The sequence below is a fragment of the Asterias amurensis genome, chromosome 2 (assembly GCF_032118995.1).
Source record: "Asterias amurensis chromosome 2, ASM3211899v1".
NCBI classification, from domain to species: domain Eukaryota; kingdom Metazoa; phylum Echinodermata; class Asteroidea; order Forcipulatida; family Asteriidae; genus Asterias; species Asterias amurensis.
This window is the reverse complement of record NC_092649.1, coordinates 24,878,204-24,896,728: the sequence shown is the minus strand read 5'-3', so window position 1 is coordinate 24,896,728 and position 18,525 is coordinate 24,878,204. Positions and strand designations below refer to the sequence as shown.

At 41.3% G+C, this 18,525-nt stretch overlaps 1 protein-coding gene across 1 annotated transcript in view; it reads right to left on the bottom strand.

Annotated features, from left to right (window-relative positions):
- LOC139954333 (filamin-A-like) overlaps positions 1-18,525 on the bottom strand; it is a 132,331-nt gene that overhangs the window by 57,525 nt on the left and 56,281 nt on the right. The window contains exons 8-15 of the mRNA XM_071954089.1: positions 18,185-18,385; positions 13,354-13,491; positions 10,147-10,413; positions 9,306-9,499; positions 7,830-8,093; positions 6,586-6,703; positions 5,824-6,066; positions 3,423-4,298 (exon numbers count right to left, since the gene is read on the bottom strand). Coding sequence (XP_071810190.1) covers positions 3,423-4,298; positions 5,824-6,066; positions 6,586-6,703; positions 7,830-8,093; positions 9,306-9,499; positions 10,147-10,413; positions 13,354-13,491; positions 18,185-18,385 — 2,301 coding nt within the window. The remainder of the gene's footprint in view (positions 1-3,422; positions 4,299-5,823; positions 6,067-6,585; positions 6,704-7,829; positions 8,094-9,305; positions 9,500-10,146; positions 10,414-13,353; positions 13,492-18,184; positions 18,386-18,525) is intronic.

Here is an 18,525-nt window from a genome sequence, read left to right as displayed (position 1 = left end):
GGGTGACAGGGGGTTTTCTCATGCTGGTCCACTATTTTGGAACATTCTGCCTCTTAATATCCACAATCATCTATTCACAAAGTTCAAAGAGGCTCTCAAAACCCATCAGTGTTCTTATTATCTTTCATAAGTGTTCTTATTATTATTATTATTATTATTATTATTATTATTATTATTATTATTATTATTATTATTATTATTATTATTATTATTATTATTATTATTATTATTATTATTATTATTATTATTATTATTATTATTATTATTATTATTATTATTATTATTATTATTATTATTATTATTATTATTATTATTATTATTATTATTATTATTATTATTATTATTATTATTATTATTATTATTATTATACAATTTTAAGTTCTTCCATTCTGAAGTTCATAAAATCTAAATATCAACTATATCCCATAATGAAGTGAGAAATTTTCCCTGATAAAGTGGAATAAGCTGATGCTGCTTACCAACCAAAATTAACTATGGTATAAAAACAAAAAAGTTAGGTAATAGTCCGACATTTCGACCCTAGTAGAGTGTTCCTCCAATCATAAAGGGTAAAAACAACAGCCACTAACAATTTTTTGTAGGTTCCCCCGTTCATTTTTTAAATATTGGGTGCGATCACGATCACACTCGCCCTCTCTTGGTAACATCATGCACGTCGGGTCACCCCAAGTGACCCACTCCACAAGCAGGGCACTGGGGGCTGACCCGGGTGAGCCCCTGCAATGATATTCAAAGCAACCGGGGGTCGACCCAGGGAAGCTAAACGAACACACCCATTATACCATGCCACACACAAAACACAGAAAGTGTGCATGTTCTTATAATTTGAAAACTATAAAAATCCGTCTGATTGCTCTACAGTATTCGTTTAATTTGTAATCTTTCTCTTTTTCCATTTGCTAATCACCCAAGTCCGTTGTTTTTCCATTTGCTAATCACCCCTGTCCCTCCCTCAGAACCTTCCCCCTTATCATACTGTAATGGATCCCTTGCAATGAATACTCCTACATATTCATAAACAAAATGGCAAAATTCAAAAGGGATTGTGTTTTTTTTTCGTTATGTTAGCAAACCTTTACCACGACAACATGCGCTTCACAATTAATGGAATTAGAAAAGCACCTTGACTTTCAGTGTAACAATAACATGTCACAATGTGCAAACTGAAGACAATTAACTTCTTTGTTTTCCAAACTGAAAACAAATTTACATGTGCAAAATAATGACACCAATGTTTTAGTGTGGAAACAAACCAGTTATTGGGAAAACAAAATACAGGAAAGGAAGATGCAAATTTAATATCATATTAGGTGTACCCTTAAAAAATAAACTTCAATGTTAGTTTCCAAAAAACTCAACCCGACAACAACAAAAAAAGTAAAAAGGTGATAGAGTTAAAAGAAAATTCCCTAATCAAATCTAAACACATGATTTGAGGTGCATTCTAAAGCCTGGTTCATAATTCCTGTAAACGCAAATCAAATTTTGATGTCACATGTTTTTTTTGCAGCAAATGTTTCGCAGGAGAATTGAACACAGTTCAACTGTTGCGAATTATTTGTTGCAAAACATGCATCAACGTAAATACATCAAGACAGTCATAATGACATTTTTTTCTTCTTCAAATAAATTGCAATACAAAACTGAGTCTAGCGCCCAATTTTATAGTGCTTCTTCTGAGCACACAGACACATGTTGATGTACATTTCTCACAACCTGTGCCCATATTCATAGACCTGGGCCCAATTTCATAGCGCTGCTTAACGGTAAGCAAATTTGCGTGCTTACTGTAGCAGAAAAATTTGCTTAAACTTTAGCGTATTTCACAGGTTAGCAGAAATATTGCGTGTTTTCCTGGGATTTGCATTGTGACGTCATTTATTTTCGTCCGGTAAGCACCGGAAGGTTAACATGCCTTTTCGTGTGCTTATGGTTAGCAGCGCTATGAAATAGAAATTACACAGTAAGCACAAAATCGGCCGCTAAGCAGCACTATGAAATTGGGCCCTGCTCAAGCAGACTATACTGCTTAACAATTTTCTGCTTAGCAAAAGTAAGCAGGAAACTAGTCACAAATTGTACATGTTGAATGGAAACTAAAAGCTGAAAAAAAAATTAAAAAAAAAAAGGCACATAAAAAGGGATTTATTGTGCAGGTATCAAAAACACAGACATGATCTTCCTTAATTCTGTACCCGAGATTAATTAAACCTGTACCAAAAGAAAACAATATTAGTCACAATGTAAGATAAGTGTTATTAAAATGAAAAGGTGCAGCATTGGTCATTTATGGAAGACGACCCCCTAAGGTCTCTCCGCACTGACATTTTCTTGTTTGTTTTCTTCTTACCTGTCCTATTAAAGGCTCTGGACATGTTTGGTAATTGTCAAAGACTAGTATTCTCACTTGGTGTATCTTAACATAATATGCATAAAATAACAAACCTGTGAAAATTTGGGCTGAATTGGTCATCAAAGTTGATGGAGCGTAATGAAAGAAAAAACACCACTGTTTCACAACTCTGTGTGCTTTTAGATGTATAATAAAAGAATTCTTCTGAAGTCTTTTAATATTTGAGTGAGAAATTACCTCCTTCTCAAAAACTACGTTTGTTCAGAGGGAGCCGCTTCTCACAATGTTTTATACTATCAACAATCTTCCATTGTTTGTTACCATGTAAGTTTTTATGCTAACAATTATTTTGAGTAATTACCAATAGTGTCCACTGCCTTTAAATAAGAAGGTTTGAAGTTGGCAGAATGTTTGCTTAATGATTTGAAGGTAGATAATGGATGGAGATCCATAGCGTGTAGACTGAAGTTGTGAATGGTCAAAGCACCGATGAAGATACTTTTAAGTGTCTCATTTTCTCCCCATGACACGGGCAAGCATCCACAGAGAGGTTCAAGATGAAAACAGAAAGATGCAGATAGCCAATTCAGATACAGCCTTAAATGTATTTAAATGTATTCCTTTTTGAAAAGAAGTTTTTCCACTAATAAACTGAAGGGGGAGTCTGTTTTAGCTTAGTTTTTTATTTGATGGAAAAGAATCAGTGTTGTTGCTAGAAGCTGTTCTTGCTATAAAAATATGTATTAAATCATTAAATATAAGGAAACCAAGGGTAAAGTTTCCCGTTGAAAAAAGCACAAGTGCTGCTCAAGTAACTTGTTTTCACTACATCATTTATAATTATTGGGAACTTGATAACCATTTCATCTGGAAGATAATTAAATAATTCAGAGTGAACAACATTCAGTTATTTTATTGTCATGGGGAAATTAATGTGACACCGAGTATTAAAGTACTATCCCACCACCATGATGATTATCCACAGCATATGATTGCATGATGTTATACAAAGCGCAACGTTGATGTGACCAACGAGGGAGCCATTTACCATCATTGTTATCGAATCCCCTTCCTCTGACCGTCACCCCGCTCAGATCGATGGGCTTGCCGATATCGACGCGTCGGGAGAAATCCGGGATGGAGTAACCGCCGTAGGTGACATGAAGTGTGTGTTGTCCTTCCTCCATGGGTGTGTATGCGAGTATGTAGAGATCATCGTCCCTTGGGTCGCGCTTCACTGAGGTGTCTAGGACCTCACCGTCCGGTCCAACGACGGAACACTCAACCGGGAGGACACCCTCCTTCTCAGGGGCCTTGCCAGCAGCCTGGCAGTCAACTTCGAATGGACAGGCCATATCTGCGTACCCCTTGAACAATCCAGGCCCCCAAGATTCCACCAAGGTGGAGTCGATGACCTTCGCAGCGAAGGGCGAGCCAGGGATGTGGACATCGGCAAACAGAATGTTGACAGTGTAGGTGCCGATCATCATGGGTGTGTAGAACACAGCACAGGTGCCATCCTCGTTGTCGTTGCATTCGATCTCCGCTTCGCTGGGACCTTCAACAGTGACGCTCAGACCGCCGTGACCCGCACCGCCGACATTAATCATGAACTCGGACGGCTTGTTGACATGGCCGCCGACCAAACCCGGACCACTAGCGGAACACATCGAAGGATCGGTCTTCACGACAACGTTGATGATGATGATAATTTGGCCAAGATCGTAGTCTGCCTGACTCATCGTAAGCTCATGGGGGCCTTCCTCTTCAGGCGTGAAGCATACCTTGGTGCACTTGGCACTGACCGGCTCAATCTCGGGTTCAATTATCTCTCCGTTTGGTTTCTTGAGTGAAACGGCGAGCTTGGTTATACCTGCTTCACTGGTATCCACCTCTAGGGTGAATGGTTTCCCGAGTTTAACGGCTGAGAGACCATAAGAAAACCAGTGTTTAACGCATTATTCATATCTCCTTACAGATCTGAGGCCGTTAAGTTATGATGACTGTAGACGATGTGACCTCTGCCGCCACACGATTACAATAACATGATTCGAGCGCATACCGCCGGGCAAAACCTTTGTGTTTTGGCAGCCAGCTAGAAAGTGTATGCAATCTTACCATGACTACAGGTCTTTTTGCCCGGCGAAACATGACGTATACAGTGTTTTGTCAACAGAGGGCGGTTTGAACATAGGTCACATCGTCTATAGTAAATTTGTTGTTCTAATTTATGGACATGGAGGTGAAGTTTCCACACAAAGAAAATCCAATAAAAAATCAACTTGGAGTTCAAATGTATTCATCAAATCTCTTGAGATGGATGGGCCAATGCTTTGTTAGTTTAAATGGCTTGATGAAACTGGTGGACAAAGGATACACACATTTCCTTAAAACAAAGAGAACTTATGTACCTAAACTATATGTACATCATGCAATATTCAGTATTCATAGCTTTTAGATATAAATCAACATCCACAATCTAGCAAGCATTTAACCATGCAGGGGAATGGGTAAAAACAAAAAATCTCAAAATAAAATTCATGTTTAAAGCTAAGGTCACAGATTGGGTTTTATCGATTTAATGCCTATTTATGTACAACAATTATCAAGAAACATAGGGGGCCTACATGTACAATGAAAGTCACATGTGAAATTTTCAGCTGAATTAAGAGTCTACATGCTGAGAAAGCAGCAAAAAACTAAGGATCGTCAAATCAATCCACGTTTTTAGCGACGTGACAGCGGGTACAAATAGCATCTCTGGCCACATTAGGGTTGTTTTATAATTTCCTGTGCCCTTATTGTTTTTCTTGCTTTGTATTTACTTTTGTACATGTACTTATATTATCTATTTGACATACTGTCTGCTTGTATTTGTAATTGTTTAATGGCCAAATAAAGAATAAGAATAAGAATAAGCAATCGCGGAAAACTGAAAAACAATTCAAGCATGAATCGTTTCTTAGCATAAAATGGATTGACAACAAATTTCCACACCATATTACTTCGAAGGGAATCTTTTCTCAAAATACATGTAGTTTACAACATGAACAGCTGCAGTTGAGTTTTCATGGTCAGATAGTTTACCAATCTATGACCCTACCTTTCAATTAGCCCAATTTATGGACACATATCCATGGGCCAACTTCATAGAGCTGCTTAAGCATAACAAAATTATGCTTACCAGAATAAGGATACCAGCAAAACTACCATGCCAATAGTAGCAATTTGTGACTGGTATCCTGCTCATATCTGCTTAGCAGATAACTGTTTAGCAATACCCTCTGCTTAAGCCGCTCTATGAAACTGGATCAGTTGTTTAGAAAAAGCTTTTTTTTCTTTTTTCTTGTTGGACATTTCTCTACTTTCAGTACATTCTACTGCATGCAAAAAAATAATAATAAAGATGATGCCATAACAATTTGAATAAACAGTAAACCTCCACTTACTTGGCTCTAGATTCTTGACCTTTATCTTACTGAAGTCGACATCAGGGATGACCTTGACAGGGATGGGGCTCTGAGGGATCTCTTTGCCTCCGAACTTGACCCCGACATTGTAGTCACCAGGAGCCTCTGGAGCGTAGTCCACGGTGAAGGTGTTGTTTCCGTTGTCCTTGACCTTGCATGGGATCTCCTTCTCTTTCGGACCGTTGACGCCTGGCTTGGACTTGACACTGCAGGTAACTGGGGCTGTTTGCATTTAAAAATTTTAACAAGAAAACAAGATATTAACTTTTGGTTTTTACCCATACACCGATGTGTGTTTAAGTACTTTCCTGATTCCTGTGACAAACACAGGCATGTACATGTAACTCAGGTGGGTTTCGAACCCACGACCCTTGCAATTCTAGAGCAGTGTCTTACCAACTAGACTACCGAGGTTGCCCGGTAGCTAGAGGCAGTTTGAAGAAAACAGGATATTATTTTATAGATGTTATATTTGCATTGGGGATATCAAATATTTAGTTTTACTCATACACAAATGTGTGTAACAACTGTATACTCAGTACTTCCGAATTCCACAGGCAAATCACTCGGGTGGGTTTCGAACCCATTGCTAGAGCAGGGTTCAATTTCGCTAAGAGCTGAGACTGTTCTTAACTGCCAATAAATCTTAGGGAAGTATTTATTCAGTTTCTATAATAACACAACTACAAAAGGTGTAGAATTCTACAGGGAAATTATGCATAGAAATAAACTACCACTCACCTTTGCCAGCTTCAGTGCAATCAACAGTGAACTGGGTAGGCTTGGAGGATTTGACCTTGTTGGGTTCGACCCCGGGACCGTAAACTTTGACCTTGCCCAGTCCGCCACCAATGTTGATCTAAAAACAAATGCAAAGAACTAGTAATTAAAGGATTCGGGTACTTTTTCAAAATGTCCACAGATTTACATTAAACTTACAGGATTTGAAGATAGTGAAAGTGGAAAGCTTCCCTTCCAATATTACTAACTGAGGTTCTGTAGTTTTTAAAAAATGAGTGAAACAAGTCGCAAAACATTTTTCGTCTTAGTGAGACGAAAATTATTTTAGCATGTAAAATCCCATTAACCAGTTTTGATATTATACCAGTACGCTTTTACATGCTAAAGTTGAGACGAAAATTATTTGTTTTACTCATTTCTCAAAAACTACAGCACCTCAGTAAGTAAAACTTCAAGGGAAGCTTTCTACTATCATTATCTTCAAACTGTGTAAGTTTAATGTAAATCTATGGACATTGTGTTTTGTGTTAGGAAAAAGTACACGTACATAGACCCTTTAATATACCAATAGTCGTTATCCTGTGTACTATTAATGGAGAAATAATATAACTCAAATGGTACATGTATAGACGATGTGACCTATGTTTACATTCAAACTGCCCTCTGTTGACAAAACACTGTATACGTCATGTTTCGCCGGGCAAAAAGACGCGTAGTCATGGTAAGAGTGCATACACTTTCTAGCTGGCTGCCAAAACACAAAGGTTTTGCCCGGCGGTATGCACGCGAATCATGTTATGGTTTTCGAGTGACTTTAGAGGTCACATCGTCTATAAATGTTGTTTGCTTGTCCTGGAAATCACGTGGAAATTTGGTTGGTAATCCTGTTGTTATCTAAGCAAAAGTTTCATGCTAAGCAAATTTTTGTGCTTAGAAGCTGTATGAAATTGGACCCAGGGCCCAATTTCATAGAGCTGCTAAGCACACCAATTTGCTAAGCATGAAATTTCTTCCTTGATAAAAACAGGATAACAAGCCAAATTTCCTTGTGACTTTCAGGATAAGCAAACAACAGCTGAATACCAGTAACAAGCAATATGCAACAAATGGAAATTAAGTTGATAATCCTGTTTTTATGAATGAAGAATTTCATGCTAAGCAAATTTTGGTGCTTAGCAGCTCTATGAAATTGGGCCCTGATGTGGTCCGACAAAAGCACTCTACCCCTTCTCCCCAAACCTCACCTTGAACGGACTCTCAGGGATGCTGACCCCGCCCCATGTAACGGCCACATTGTGCTTCAGAGGCTTGACAGGGGTGTACGACACGGTGAACGTCCCGTTCTTGTTGTCCTTGATGTCCGGTTTGACAGGGTTGCCCTGTTGGTCAGCGATCAGGACTCCGACTGGAGCCTGTCCGCAGCCAGGGGCTTTGGCGTCAATGGTGAACTCAGTGCGCTTGTTGAGTTCCAGGCCGTCCTTCACAAGACCTGGGCCGTAGGCTTTGACCTACAAGGATCATTCAAAAGTCAAATTGTTAACTTTATTCGCTTTTTTCCCTTCTCAAAACAGATATTAAGAAGAACCTGTACACACATACTTCTTCAAATTTTGCTCTTAATTTGTTTAAAGGCAGTGGACACTATTGGTAATTACTCAAAATAATTATTAGCAGAAAACCTTACTTGGTAACAAGCAAAGGAGAGCTGTTAATAATATAATACATTGTGAGAAACGGCTCCCTCTGAAGTTATGTAGTTTTCGAGAAAGAAGTAATTTTTCACAAATTTGATTTCGAGACCTCAGATTTAGAATTTAAGGTCTTGAAATCAAGCATCTGAAAGCACACAACTTCCTGTGACAAGAGTGTTTTTTTTCTTTCATTGCTATCTCGCAACTTCAATGACCGAATGAGCTAAAATTTTCACAGGTTTGCTATTTTTTTGCATATGTTGAGATACACCAAGTGAGAAGACTGGTCTTTGACAATTACATGTACCAATAGTGTCCACTGTCTTTAAAACATAATTTATAAATGAGTATTCACCATAAAACCAATCTATAACAAACATTGTTGAACTGGTCGCCCATACTTGGATAACCTGAGGACCAGTCAGAACTCTCTCCAATGGTCCGGCTGGCTTGTTCTATGTTAAAAAGCCTCCGTTCCATTTCATTTCAAATTGCGGACTAGAAAAGCTAACTTTAGAATTCACTAAAAGAAGTTAAAGCCGGGTCACACAGGCCTTGTTAACGAGAACCAGACAAAAACGTCACCAATACACCCCTCGATTGGTTGAATAAGCATGGGCGTGATCTGTGCGGAGAAATTCAACCAATAGAATGCCTTCTCTTTGCGTCGTTATCATCATCGTTCTCGTAATCGTGGCGTGTCATGGACGAGCAGTTAAGAGCACTGGATTCAAGCTTTGGTGTTTGATCAGCAGAGTGTGGGTTTGAATCCCGGTCATGACACTTGCTACGCAAACTTAGGGAGGTAGTGCTTTCTGCTCTACTACCCAAGCCTACATCCGTATGGACTGTAAAAGGGGTAACCCTGTTTCAGCCCTTGGAGTAGGTTGCAACGGCCTCTGGACAAACATAAATGTAGCCCACACCTTGAAGTGGCCTTCAGGCCTTGTGTGTCTGGTGACTTGCATAAAAAAAAAAAAGTGAGACCAGGCCTGTAAGGGCAAACCCTGAATGGTCAAAATTGTTTACCTTAGAAGCATCAAAGCCGCCCTTGTCGGGTATGATCTGAGCAATGTAAGGGCTGTTGACAATGTCCTCTTCATCACACGTGATGTGAATGGCGTATTCTCCAACCATCGTTGGGAAGTACGATACCTCGCACGATCCATCTCCGTTGTCCTTGCAGTTGATCTTGGCTTCTGATGGACCCTCAATAGAGAAACCTAGGTATTTGAGAATTGGTGTACAATGTTTAACAGTCAGATACCTAAACGGCTGCATACTCCCCACCAGGGAGCTGAGATGGTTTAAGGAGTGATTTAAGGCTCAGTGACCAGGGGTAATGCGAAGCGCTTCGGGACGCCCTCCGGGTGTGAAAAGCGCTATATAAAAACGGGTTATTATTATTATTATTAAAAGGCGATCCTCATGATTCCAAATGGCGGCAAAAAAATACGTATAAAAAGGGAGGGTCTATAAAATGATACAAATTCGGTGCTCTAATATTTGCCCAAACCAAAGAGTTCCTTGTACCCCCTCTTTTGAAATCAAGATATTTGGTCATTGGAATTTATATTAATTGAGTACCACGGCAGACCTATATGTTCTTGTACATATGTATTTTTTTGATGTAATTTTATTGTTAACCAAATGCCATTAGTCTGTTACTTTTTATTTGGTGTTGTTTTTAATATTAAAAAAAACAATTTTGAATTGAATTGAATTGTCTTGCTATATATATTCTATTGCTGCGAGTAAATTCTTCAGAATTCTCAGCTTTGAAAAGAACTTTCCTGCTGATATTTTTATAGCCCAACTCAGCAAACTCAACAAACAAATTTAGTGGGGCATGATTGGACGATTCATATACCTAGAGCTCCAACAGATCCGTTCGTCTCCACAGTGAAATCGCAAGACTTGCCCACAACACCGCCCTCAAGGCCAGGTCCGAAAGCGCGCACGAGTGCTACAGGCCCGGTTGCCTCGGGGGCAATGTTGACGGTGAAGGGCGCTTTGCTGATCTCCTTCTTGCCGTACATGGCGTTGATGATGTAACGACCCTGCTTGAACGGACGGTAGCTACAGGTGTAGATTCCATCCCCGTTGTCTTTGATCGTGCACGGCTCGTCGATTCCACCTGGGGTTTCGAAAAAGGGTTTTAAAAAACTCAACCAGAAAAAAGACCCAGCAATATAATATTTTGAATATTGTTAAGAGGCAATGAATACAATGGTTTAATAGGGGGAGGGGGTCGGGAGAGGATTTGTTAACAGGAATCAAATTATTACAAAATCTCTACAAACTTTTTTTTTTTTTACCCGTGCTCTTTGTCTGGTTGAAAAAAGTTAGTTTCTTGCTGAAGTTAATAATATACATGATAGTTATCGATGGGGACTCTGCATTTATAACAATTTTTGTTTCTGACAATTAACACTCCCAAACAAAAATGGAGAACAGCAATTGGGACTTTTGATACATTTTACGAAGGTTAATGTCTATGAACAACTGCAAGTCCAATGAAGTTATATGTAATTCCAATGAAGATAGCCATACAAAATAACAACTTGCTCAAAGCTTTTGATATTGTTATTTTATACTTCTACCAACATATGGGCACCAATATTAGTGAGCTGCTGAGAAGAAACTCTGAGCACAGTGTAGTTCTGCTTAGCAGGAACAGGTTACCAATCAAAAATGGCTGATGATTCATGTCATTTGTGACTGGTCCCCTGGTAACTTTCTGCTAAGCAAACAAATTTGCTCAGTAAGATTTCCAACAAAAACAGCCCAATGAAATGAATTTAGAAAAGAGTTTTGCCAAGAAAAACTCGGATGATTAAACCGGATGAAACCAATGACACTGCAATAGTCAGGCGCTGTTAAATTGCTACTTGGTGAAAACCATGCATTCAGTCAAGGCTCTATACTCAAATTACCAGAAATCTCTCTGTGGCCATTTTGGAAACCCAAGGCTTTGGCTTCGGCTCTGGTTTAGGCACTGTCCGCTCATTTGAAGTTTCGATTTTTGGGGTTGAACAAAGAATTGACTAGAGAGGGATTCGAACCAACGACCTCCGGATTAACGTGCCGGCGCTCTACCAACTGAGCTATCTAGCCCTATATTGGCGGTGTCCCTATTAATCCGGAGGTCGTTGGTTCGTCAATTCTTTGTTCATATGTGGTTTATATGTATTTGAAGTTTTGTAACAAAAGTTTATAAAAACTACCATCGAACCCAAATGCCAGAGCCTTATCAGCCAAAGCTGTGGTTTACAAAAGGGTCTGTGATTTAGTTGTCTTGTCTGACAATGAATTTGGAAACATTCTTCTATTTCTTAATTGGTAGATTCTTGCACAAGGGATATGGTTGAATAGTTCTGAAGTTCACTTGTAAAGTTTCTCAAATAAAGCCCCTTTCACCCAAGAGTGTCCCTTGCTAAATTGTTATGAAATTGAGAAAGGATGAACAATGTTCTACTGTCCAAGTTCCCTTGTAAAATATTGTCAAACTTTGCAATATTTTACAATCATGCTTAATTTTAGCAAGGGACCCCAGTTAAAGGGCTGTCTTATGAATAGGGCTAAGTAATGCAACTAAAGACCCGACTTCAGGTCTCGGCACAAATGCATTTGCACTCTGCCTTGCCATCTGGTCCATTATCCATAGCCTTTTTGTTTTTAGTCATTCTGCTTCTGCTAGTTTTCCACGACATTCCCACAACTCTAATACTGCTGATGCAGTAACAGGCCGCTCATCAGCTGATCAGACCCGGCTTTCCGTTCGTAGAACTAGACGGAAAGCTGGGGATAGCTCGTTCGCCATGGCTGCCCCTCGCCTATGGAACGAGCTCCCCGCGGGTCTGCGAGAGGCAATCTCGTTGCCTGTGTTCAGAAGCCTTCTCAAGACATTTCTGTTTCCCCACCCATCCTAGTTCGTTTGTTTTTCTTTTTGTCCTAGTCTCATGTAAAGCACTCTGTTCTCCATAGAGCGCTATATAAATGCTTCGTACTATTATTATTAAACCAACAACCTCTTTGGTTGAATTTACCATTGGTTTATCACTGGCAAATGATCGTCAAAAATGAACCAGCAGTTGTATGATTTTACAGTCTTCTATTATACAATCCATCGGTTCTTTGGCAGGTCTTCCACTGTGTTTATTCCTCTTGAGTATTTAATTCACAGAGATGGTAACCAAATGCACTTCGGCAAATCCATCATGTGTTTCATATTGCACAAACTTCAAAACCATGAGACATGCTTGTTATGTTTTTTATGAACAAACAAACCGTTAGAAAATTTGTCAGACAAGTAACCATCGTCACACCAAACAAAATCCACCTCTTTCTTTATAATCTCTCCCTCTCCACTGCACAAAACTGTTATCCATCTGTATTGACAGACAAACAAGCAAATGCTGACAGCAAAGGTTAACTGACAGGTGACTGAACACACACCATGCTTCTTTGTACGAAAAAGAGTTACGTTTCATTAGTGACTAAGAATACAGAGGTTAGTTTGGGATAGAGGTTGACATGATATGACGGGGGAAATACAGGTGGTATCAGCCGGGAACTGGTCAATTGGGTCGTCCTCAGTGTCATAATTATTCTTCATCACATTCAACTCATTTTTCACACATCAAAATATGGTTTTAACTTTCTGGGAAATTTAGTTTAACTTTTCATGGATCACACACACATTTTTCACAAGAAAATATTTGTTATTGTGATTGATAAGCCTTGATTGCGCTACATATTTGGCGGCACAGGCTGTATACTCCCTAGGGAGCTGAGATGGTTCAAGGAATGATTTAAGGCCTAGTGACCAGGGGTAATAATGTTGAAGCGCCATGAGCGTCACTGCGTGACGGACCCGAGCACGCTAAAAACCACTATTATTATTATTGTTATTATTATATTTCCATTTTGGGGTTTTTCACTTTTCTATCTTCATTACATTCAACTCATTTTATCACACGTTATTTTCACACATCTTTATCGTTTGACAGGACTGCACGCATGGTTATCCCACACTTAGCAGTATACAAACGTCCTTGCAGTGCACTGAGCTCACCAGGACCAATTATCTGAACTTTCAGGGCAGCCTCCCCGGCTTCCTTGGTGTTGATGTAAAAGACACACTCCTCCCTGACGCGTAGACCCTTGTTCTGGATTCCGCGTCCGTAGGCAAACGCTTTCTGAGCATTGAAGGCTGCAAGAAAAACAACAGAGAAATTGTTTCGTAACTAAGTGCGCTCGTTTCTGATAATATAACAATAAATAAATAAGTTGGGGTTGAAACACAACAACGTTCTGTTGATGTTGAATGTAAAGTCACAAGTAGAACCGGAGATCAATGTTTTTCTTTATTTTATAAGTGCAATTTGAAAACTTGCAAGGTGGAAATACCTTTTAGAACCACATCAACTCATTACAGATAGTCATTACTTGGTGTTACCGCAAACCTTTCCATATAAATATTTTCTTCTGAAATATATTTTTTTTTAAATGAGACGTAACTGGTTCCAGGCCTGGACTAACATGCAGGCCACAAAGGCTATGGCCTCCGTGTGCCCTGGTCCTGGCCTTGGTGCCCCTTCAAACATTTCCTATTGACTTTTCCAATGGAAGTGCCCTTTACAAAAAGAAAATGGCCTTGCCCTTTTAGGATCAAATTCTAGGCCTGCTATAGTCAGGGGGATAACTTCAGAGGCATTGACATGTCTGCATGGAGATTTGTAGGCAAAACTTGGCACACATGTATCTCAGTCAAATATTTCACTGTCTGGGAATGTGCCGTTTCCCTGGGATGCTTATTTTACTTCAGTCCGCACTATATCGGTCTCAGAAACATTCTGCAGCTACCAGACACATTCATGTTCATTTGTTAACAGACAAGGGTCAAATATCATACAGCTGTTAACTGCAGAAAGCCAAGCTTGGCAAACTTGTCTGCTAAGCGAGAATAAGCAGAGAACCAGTTATAAGCAGTATAAATCGTATGTTATTCTGGATAGGTAAACCTGTTTCTGCAAGTTAAAACTTGTCTTTGCCCGATCAACTTTCTGTACTTGACTGCTTGTTATGAAATTGAGCAACAGTTACAAATGTACTACAGAATAAAAAATAAAACAAATCCAAAACTATACACGTACACGTATGCCTCAAATCTTTACTTGGGGAAAACAAAGTGACAGAATCTGAGTGCATCATGAATCCAAGTGATCAAAACAACCACGGCCACCTAATCAGTGAAGTGCGACTGTTCGGGGTGGTTAATAATACCTAATTTATGCCCCCCCCCCAACAAACCCTTCAAGGTTACCCTTTTGCTCCCCCCCCCACAAAACAGACAGGGTTACCCTTCCATCCTGTCCCCCCCCCACCCCCCCCCCCCCCCGTAGAACAAACATGGTCACCCTTTGCCCACCCCCTCCCCATCAGAGCAAATAGGGTTACCCCCCTGCCCCGCCCCAATAGAACAAACAGGATAACCCTCCCGTCCTGCCCCCCCCTCCGCCCCAAAAACCCTAACATGCTTATCCCCACCCCTCTGCCCACAGAGCAAACAGGGTTACCCTCTGCCCACCCCCTCCCCATCAGAGCAAACAGGGTTACCCCCCTGCCCCGCCCCAATAGAACAAACAGGATAACCCTCCCGTCCTGCCCCCCCCTCCGCCCCAAAAACCCTAACATGCTTATCCCCACCCCCTCCCACAGAGCAAACAGGGTTACCCCCCCCCCGCCCCGCCCCAATAGAACAAACAGGATTACCCTCCTGTCTGCTCCCCCTCCCCCCCATAACCAAACCCAACCCAACAACAAACAACTTGCTTATCCCCACCCACCCCCCCCCCCTACAGAGCAAACAGGGTTACCCTCCTGTCTGCCCCCCCTCCCCCCCCATAAACAAACCCAACCTAACAACAAACAACATGCTTATCCCCACCCACCCCCCCCCCCCTCCTACAGAGCAAACAGGGTTACCCTCCTGTCTGCCCCCCTCCCCCCCATAACCAAACCCAACCCAACAACAAACAACTTGCTTATCCCCACCCACCCCCCCCCCTACAGAGCAAACAGGGTTACCCTCCTGTCTGCCCCCCCTCCCCCCCCATAAACAAACCCAACCTAACAACAAACAACATGCTTATCCCCACCCACCCCCCCCCCTCCTACAGAGCAAACAGGATTACCCTCCTGTCTGCTCCCCCTCCCCCCCATAACCAAACCCAACCCAACAACAAACAACTTGCTTATCCCCACCCACCCCCCCCCTACAGAGCAAACAGGGTTACCCTCCTGTCTGCCCCCCCTCCCCCCCCATAAACAAACCCAACCTAACAACAAACAACATGCTTATCCCCACCCACCCCCCCTCCTACAGAGCAAACAGGGTTACCCTCCTGTCTGCCCCCCTCCCCCCCATAAACAAACCCAACCTAACAACAAACAACTTGCTTATCCCCACCCACCCCCCCTCCTACAGAGCAAACAGGGTTACCCTCCTGTCTGCCCCCCCTCCCCCCATAAACAAACCCAACCTAACAACAAACAACATGCTTATCCCCACCCACCCCCCCCTCCTACAGAGCAAACAGGGTTACCCTCCTGTCTGCCCCCCCTCCCCCCATAAACAAACCCAACCTAACAACAAACAACATGCTTATCCCCACCCACCCCCCCTCCTACAGAGCAAACAGGGTTACCCTCCTGTCTGCCCCCCCTCCCCCCATAAACAAACCCAACCTAACAACAAACAACATGCTTATCCCCACCCACCCCCCCCTCCTACAGAGCAAACAGGGTTACCCTCCTGTCTGCCCCCCCTCCCCCCCCATAAACAAACCCAACCTAACAACAAACAACATGCTTATCCCCACCCACCCCCCCCTCCTACAGAGCAAACAGGGTTACCCTCCTGTCTGCCCCCCCTCCCCCCCCATAAACAAACCCAACCTAACAACAAACAACATGCTTATCCCCACCCACCCCCCCCCCCCTCCTACAGAGCAAACAGGGTTACCCTCTCATCTAATAAAACTTTGCCTTCACCCCTCTAGGGATACAACTCATTTCCTTGTTTCATTAGCAATTTGCAAAATAGCGCCCGGAGTCTCACCGGCTCAAGTTAAAAATAGAAAGAAAAAAAATCCTCATGTGAGAAATAAAAGAAGCTTGAACATAAATAAGGGAGTCAATGTGTGATGAAGAGGTTTTCAACATAGTGGTTTAAACCCAACGAGGCCTGGTTCTTGATAGTTTTACCGAGACGAAGTCGAGGTAAATTATCAAGAACCAGGCCTCGGCAGGTTTAAACCACTAGTTGAAAACCGATTAAACACACTTTGATTCCCATTCATAAATACCTTTCCGTCAAAAAGTAAAATAAATGCAAAAATTATAATTGTTCAATGATTTCTTTCAACACAACACCCCTCCAGCTATGAAATGGTAAGGCCCTCGGGTAAACAACTCCTTATAAGGGAATGCTGTGCCATTGAGCGAATCGTGGCCCAACTGTTTCAGACGTTGCTCTCGACCAATAGGAATGAAGAAACTATCTTATAATCACAGTACAAGCTCGCGTGTCACACCCATGTTTCAACAGTTTGTACTGGTCATAAACAAAGGTTTATACACACCCACATGATGCGTTCTCCACCAATAGGAATAGCAAAACTGTCTGAGGTATTTATGAATATTTGTTTGTGCATTTGGTTTCTCTCTCCACCTCCAACTCTGAGAAGTTCCGACCCGACATGGTTATTTCAGTATTGAAACAACTTATTAGTCATGTAGCACTTCTTCGTTAGACAGCTGCATGTTCTACATCTGGGCCCAATTTCATAAAGCTGCTTTAGCAGAAAAAAAAATTGCTTGTCAATTCTCTGCTTGTCAATTTTCTGCTTAGCAATACCAGGGCCCAATTTCATAGAGCTGCTAAGCACAAAAATTTACCAAGCATGAAATTTCTTCCTTGGTAAAAACAAGATTACCAACCAAATTTCAATTTATTGCATATTCCTTGTTACTGGTATTCAGCTGTTATTTGCTCATCCTGATAATCACGTTGAAATTTGGTTGGTAATCCTGTTTTTATCAAGGAAGACATTTCATGCTAAGGAAATTTTTGTGCTTAGCAGCTCTATGAAATTGGGCCCAGTATAGAAATTTACATGTGGCATTGTAGCTGGCTTGTAACCTTATTCTGGTCTTGTAATACAAGACTATTGGTTCTCACTATGTAGTTAAAGGGGCTGTGTGGTCATGTCCACAGCAGGCTCATGGCTGAACATGGAATTCTGAACACGCACCCATTAGCTGCCCTCGTATACCCTGTTCCGTATCATGTCTTTGGATAGTACATGTATGCACATGCGCACATGCAGTTACTGGGTGAGAGTCATTCACATACATGTACAACCATAGGCCTGGGCCCAATTTCATAGAAAAAAATGCTTAACAATTTCCTACTTAGCAGAAATGAGCAGGGTACTCGTTAAAAAATGTATTTTTGTAAGGCGCCAAAATCCAGACGTAAAGGGATTTCTGTTGTGCTTTGCTACGTTTTGTGCTTAAGCAGGGCCCAATTTCATTGCTCTGCTTACCGTAAGCACAGAATCGGCGCTAAAGTAAGCAGGGAATTCTGTGTTTATGGCAAGCCTATTTCACAGGTTAGCGGTGAATTGTGGCTTCTACGCGTGCGTGCTCTACAAGATCGTGATTGTAAGCGCAGAATTCGGCGGTAAGCAAAGCCATGAAATTGGGCCAAGCTCTTATGAAATTGGGCCCTGCTTAGATCCTGACGACAAAGCCCCTTTAAACTTCTGCAGCTTTATCACGTTTAAACACCACACAACCAAAGATAGCTTTTCCCAGCATAAGAAATATAAAAGTCTTACGATAAGCTATCCTGACAGTGTAGGGACTCTTTGGAATATGCTGGCCAGCAAATTTGATCTCGATGGTGTAGTTTCCAACGACAGTGGGAAGGTACTCAACGTAGAATGTGTTCTTTCCCTTGTTTGTGACCTTGACGCTGGAAGTTGTTGTAACACCGTTAGGGTCGATCACGGTCACGTCCGGAGTGCCGGCTCCAGCACCTGATGAACAAGAAGAGATGATTTTGGGGGTTGAACAAAGAAAACATTTACAAGAGTGGGACTCAAACCAACATCTGGAAACGTGCCGATGCTCTAGCACACAATCTACCCCAATTACTCAAAATAATTATTAGCATAAA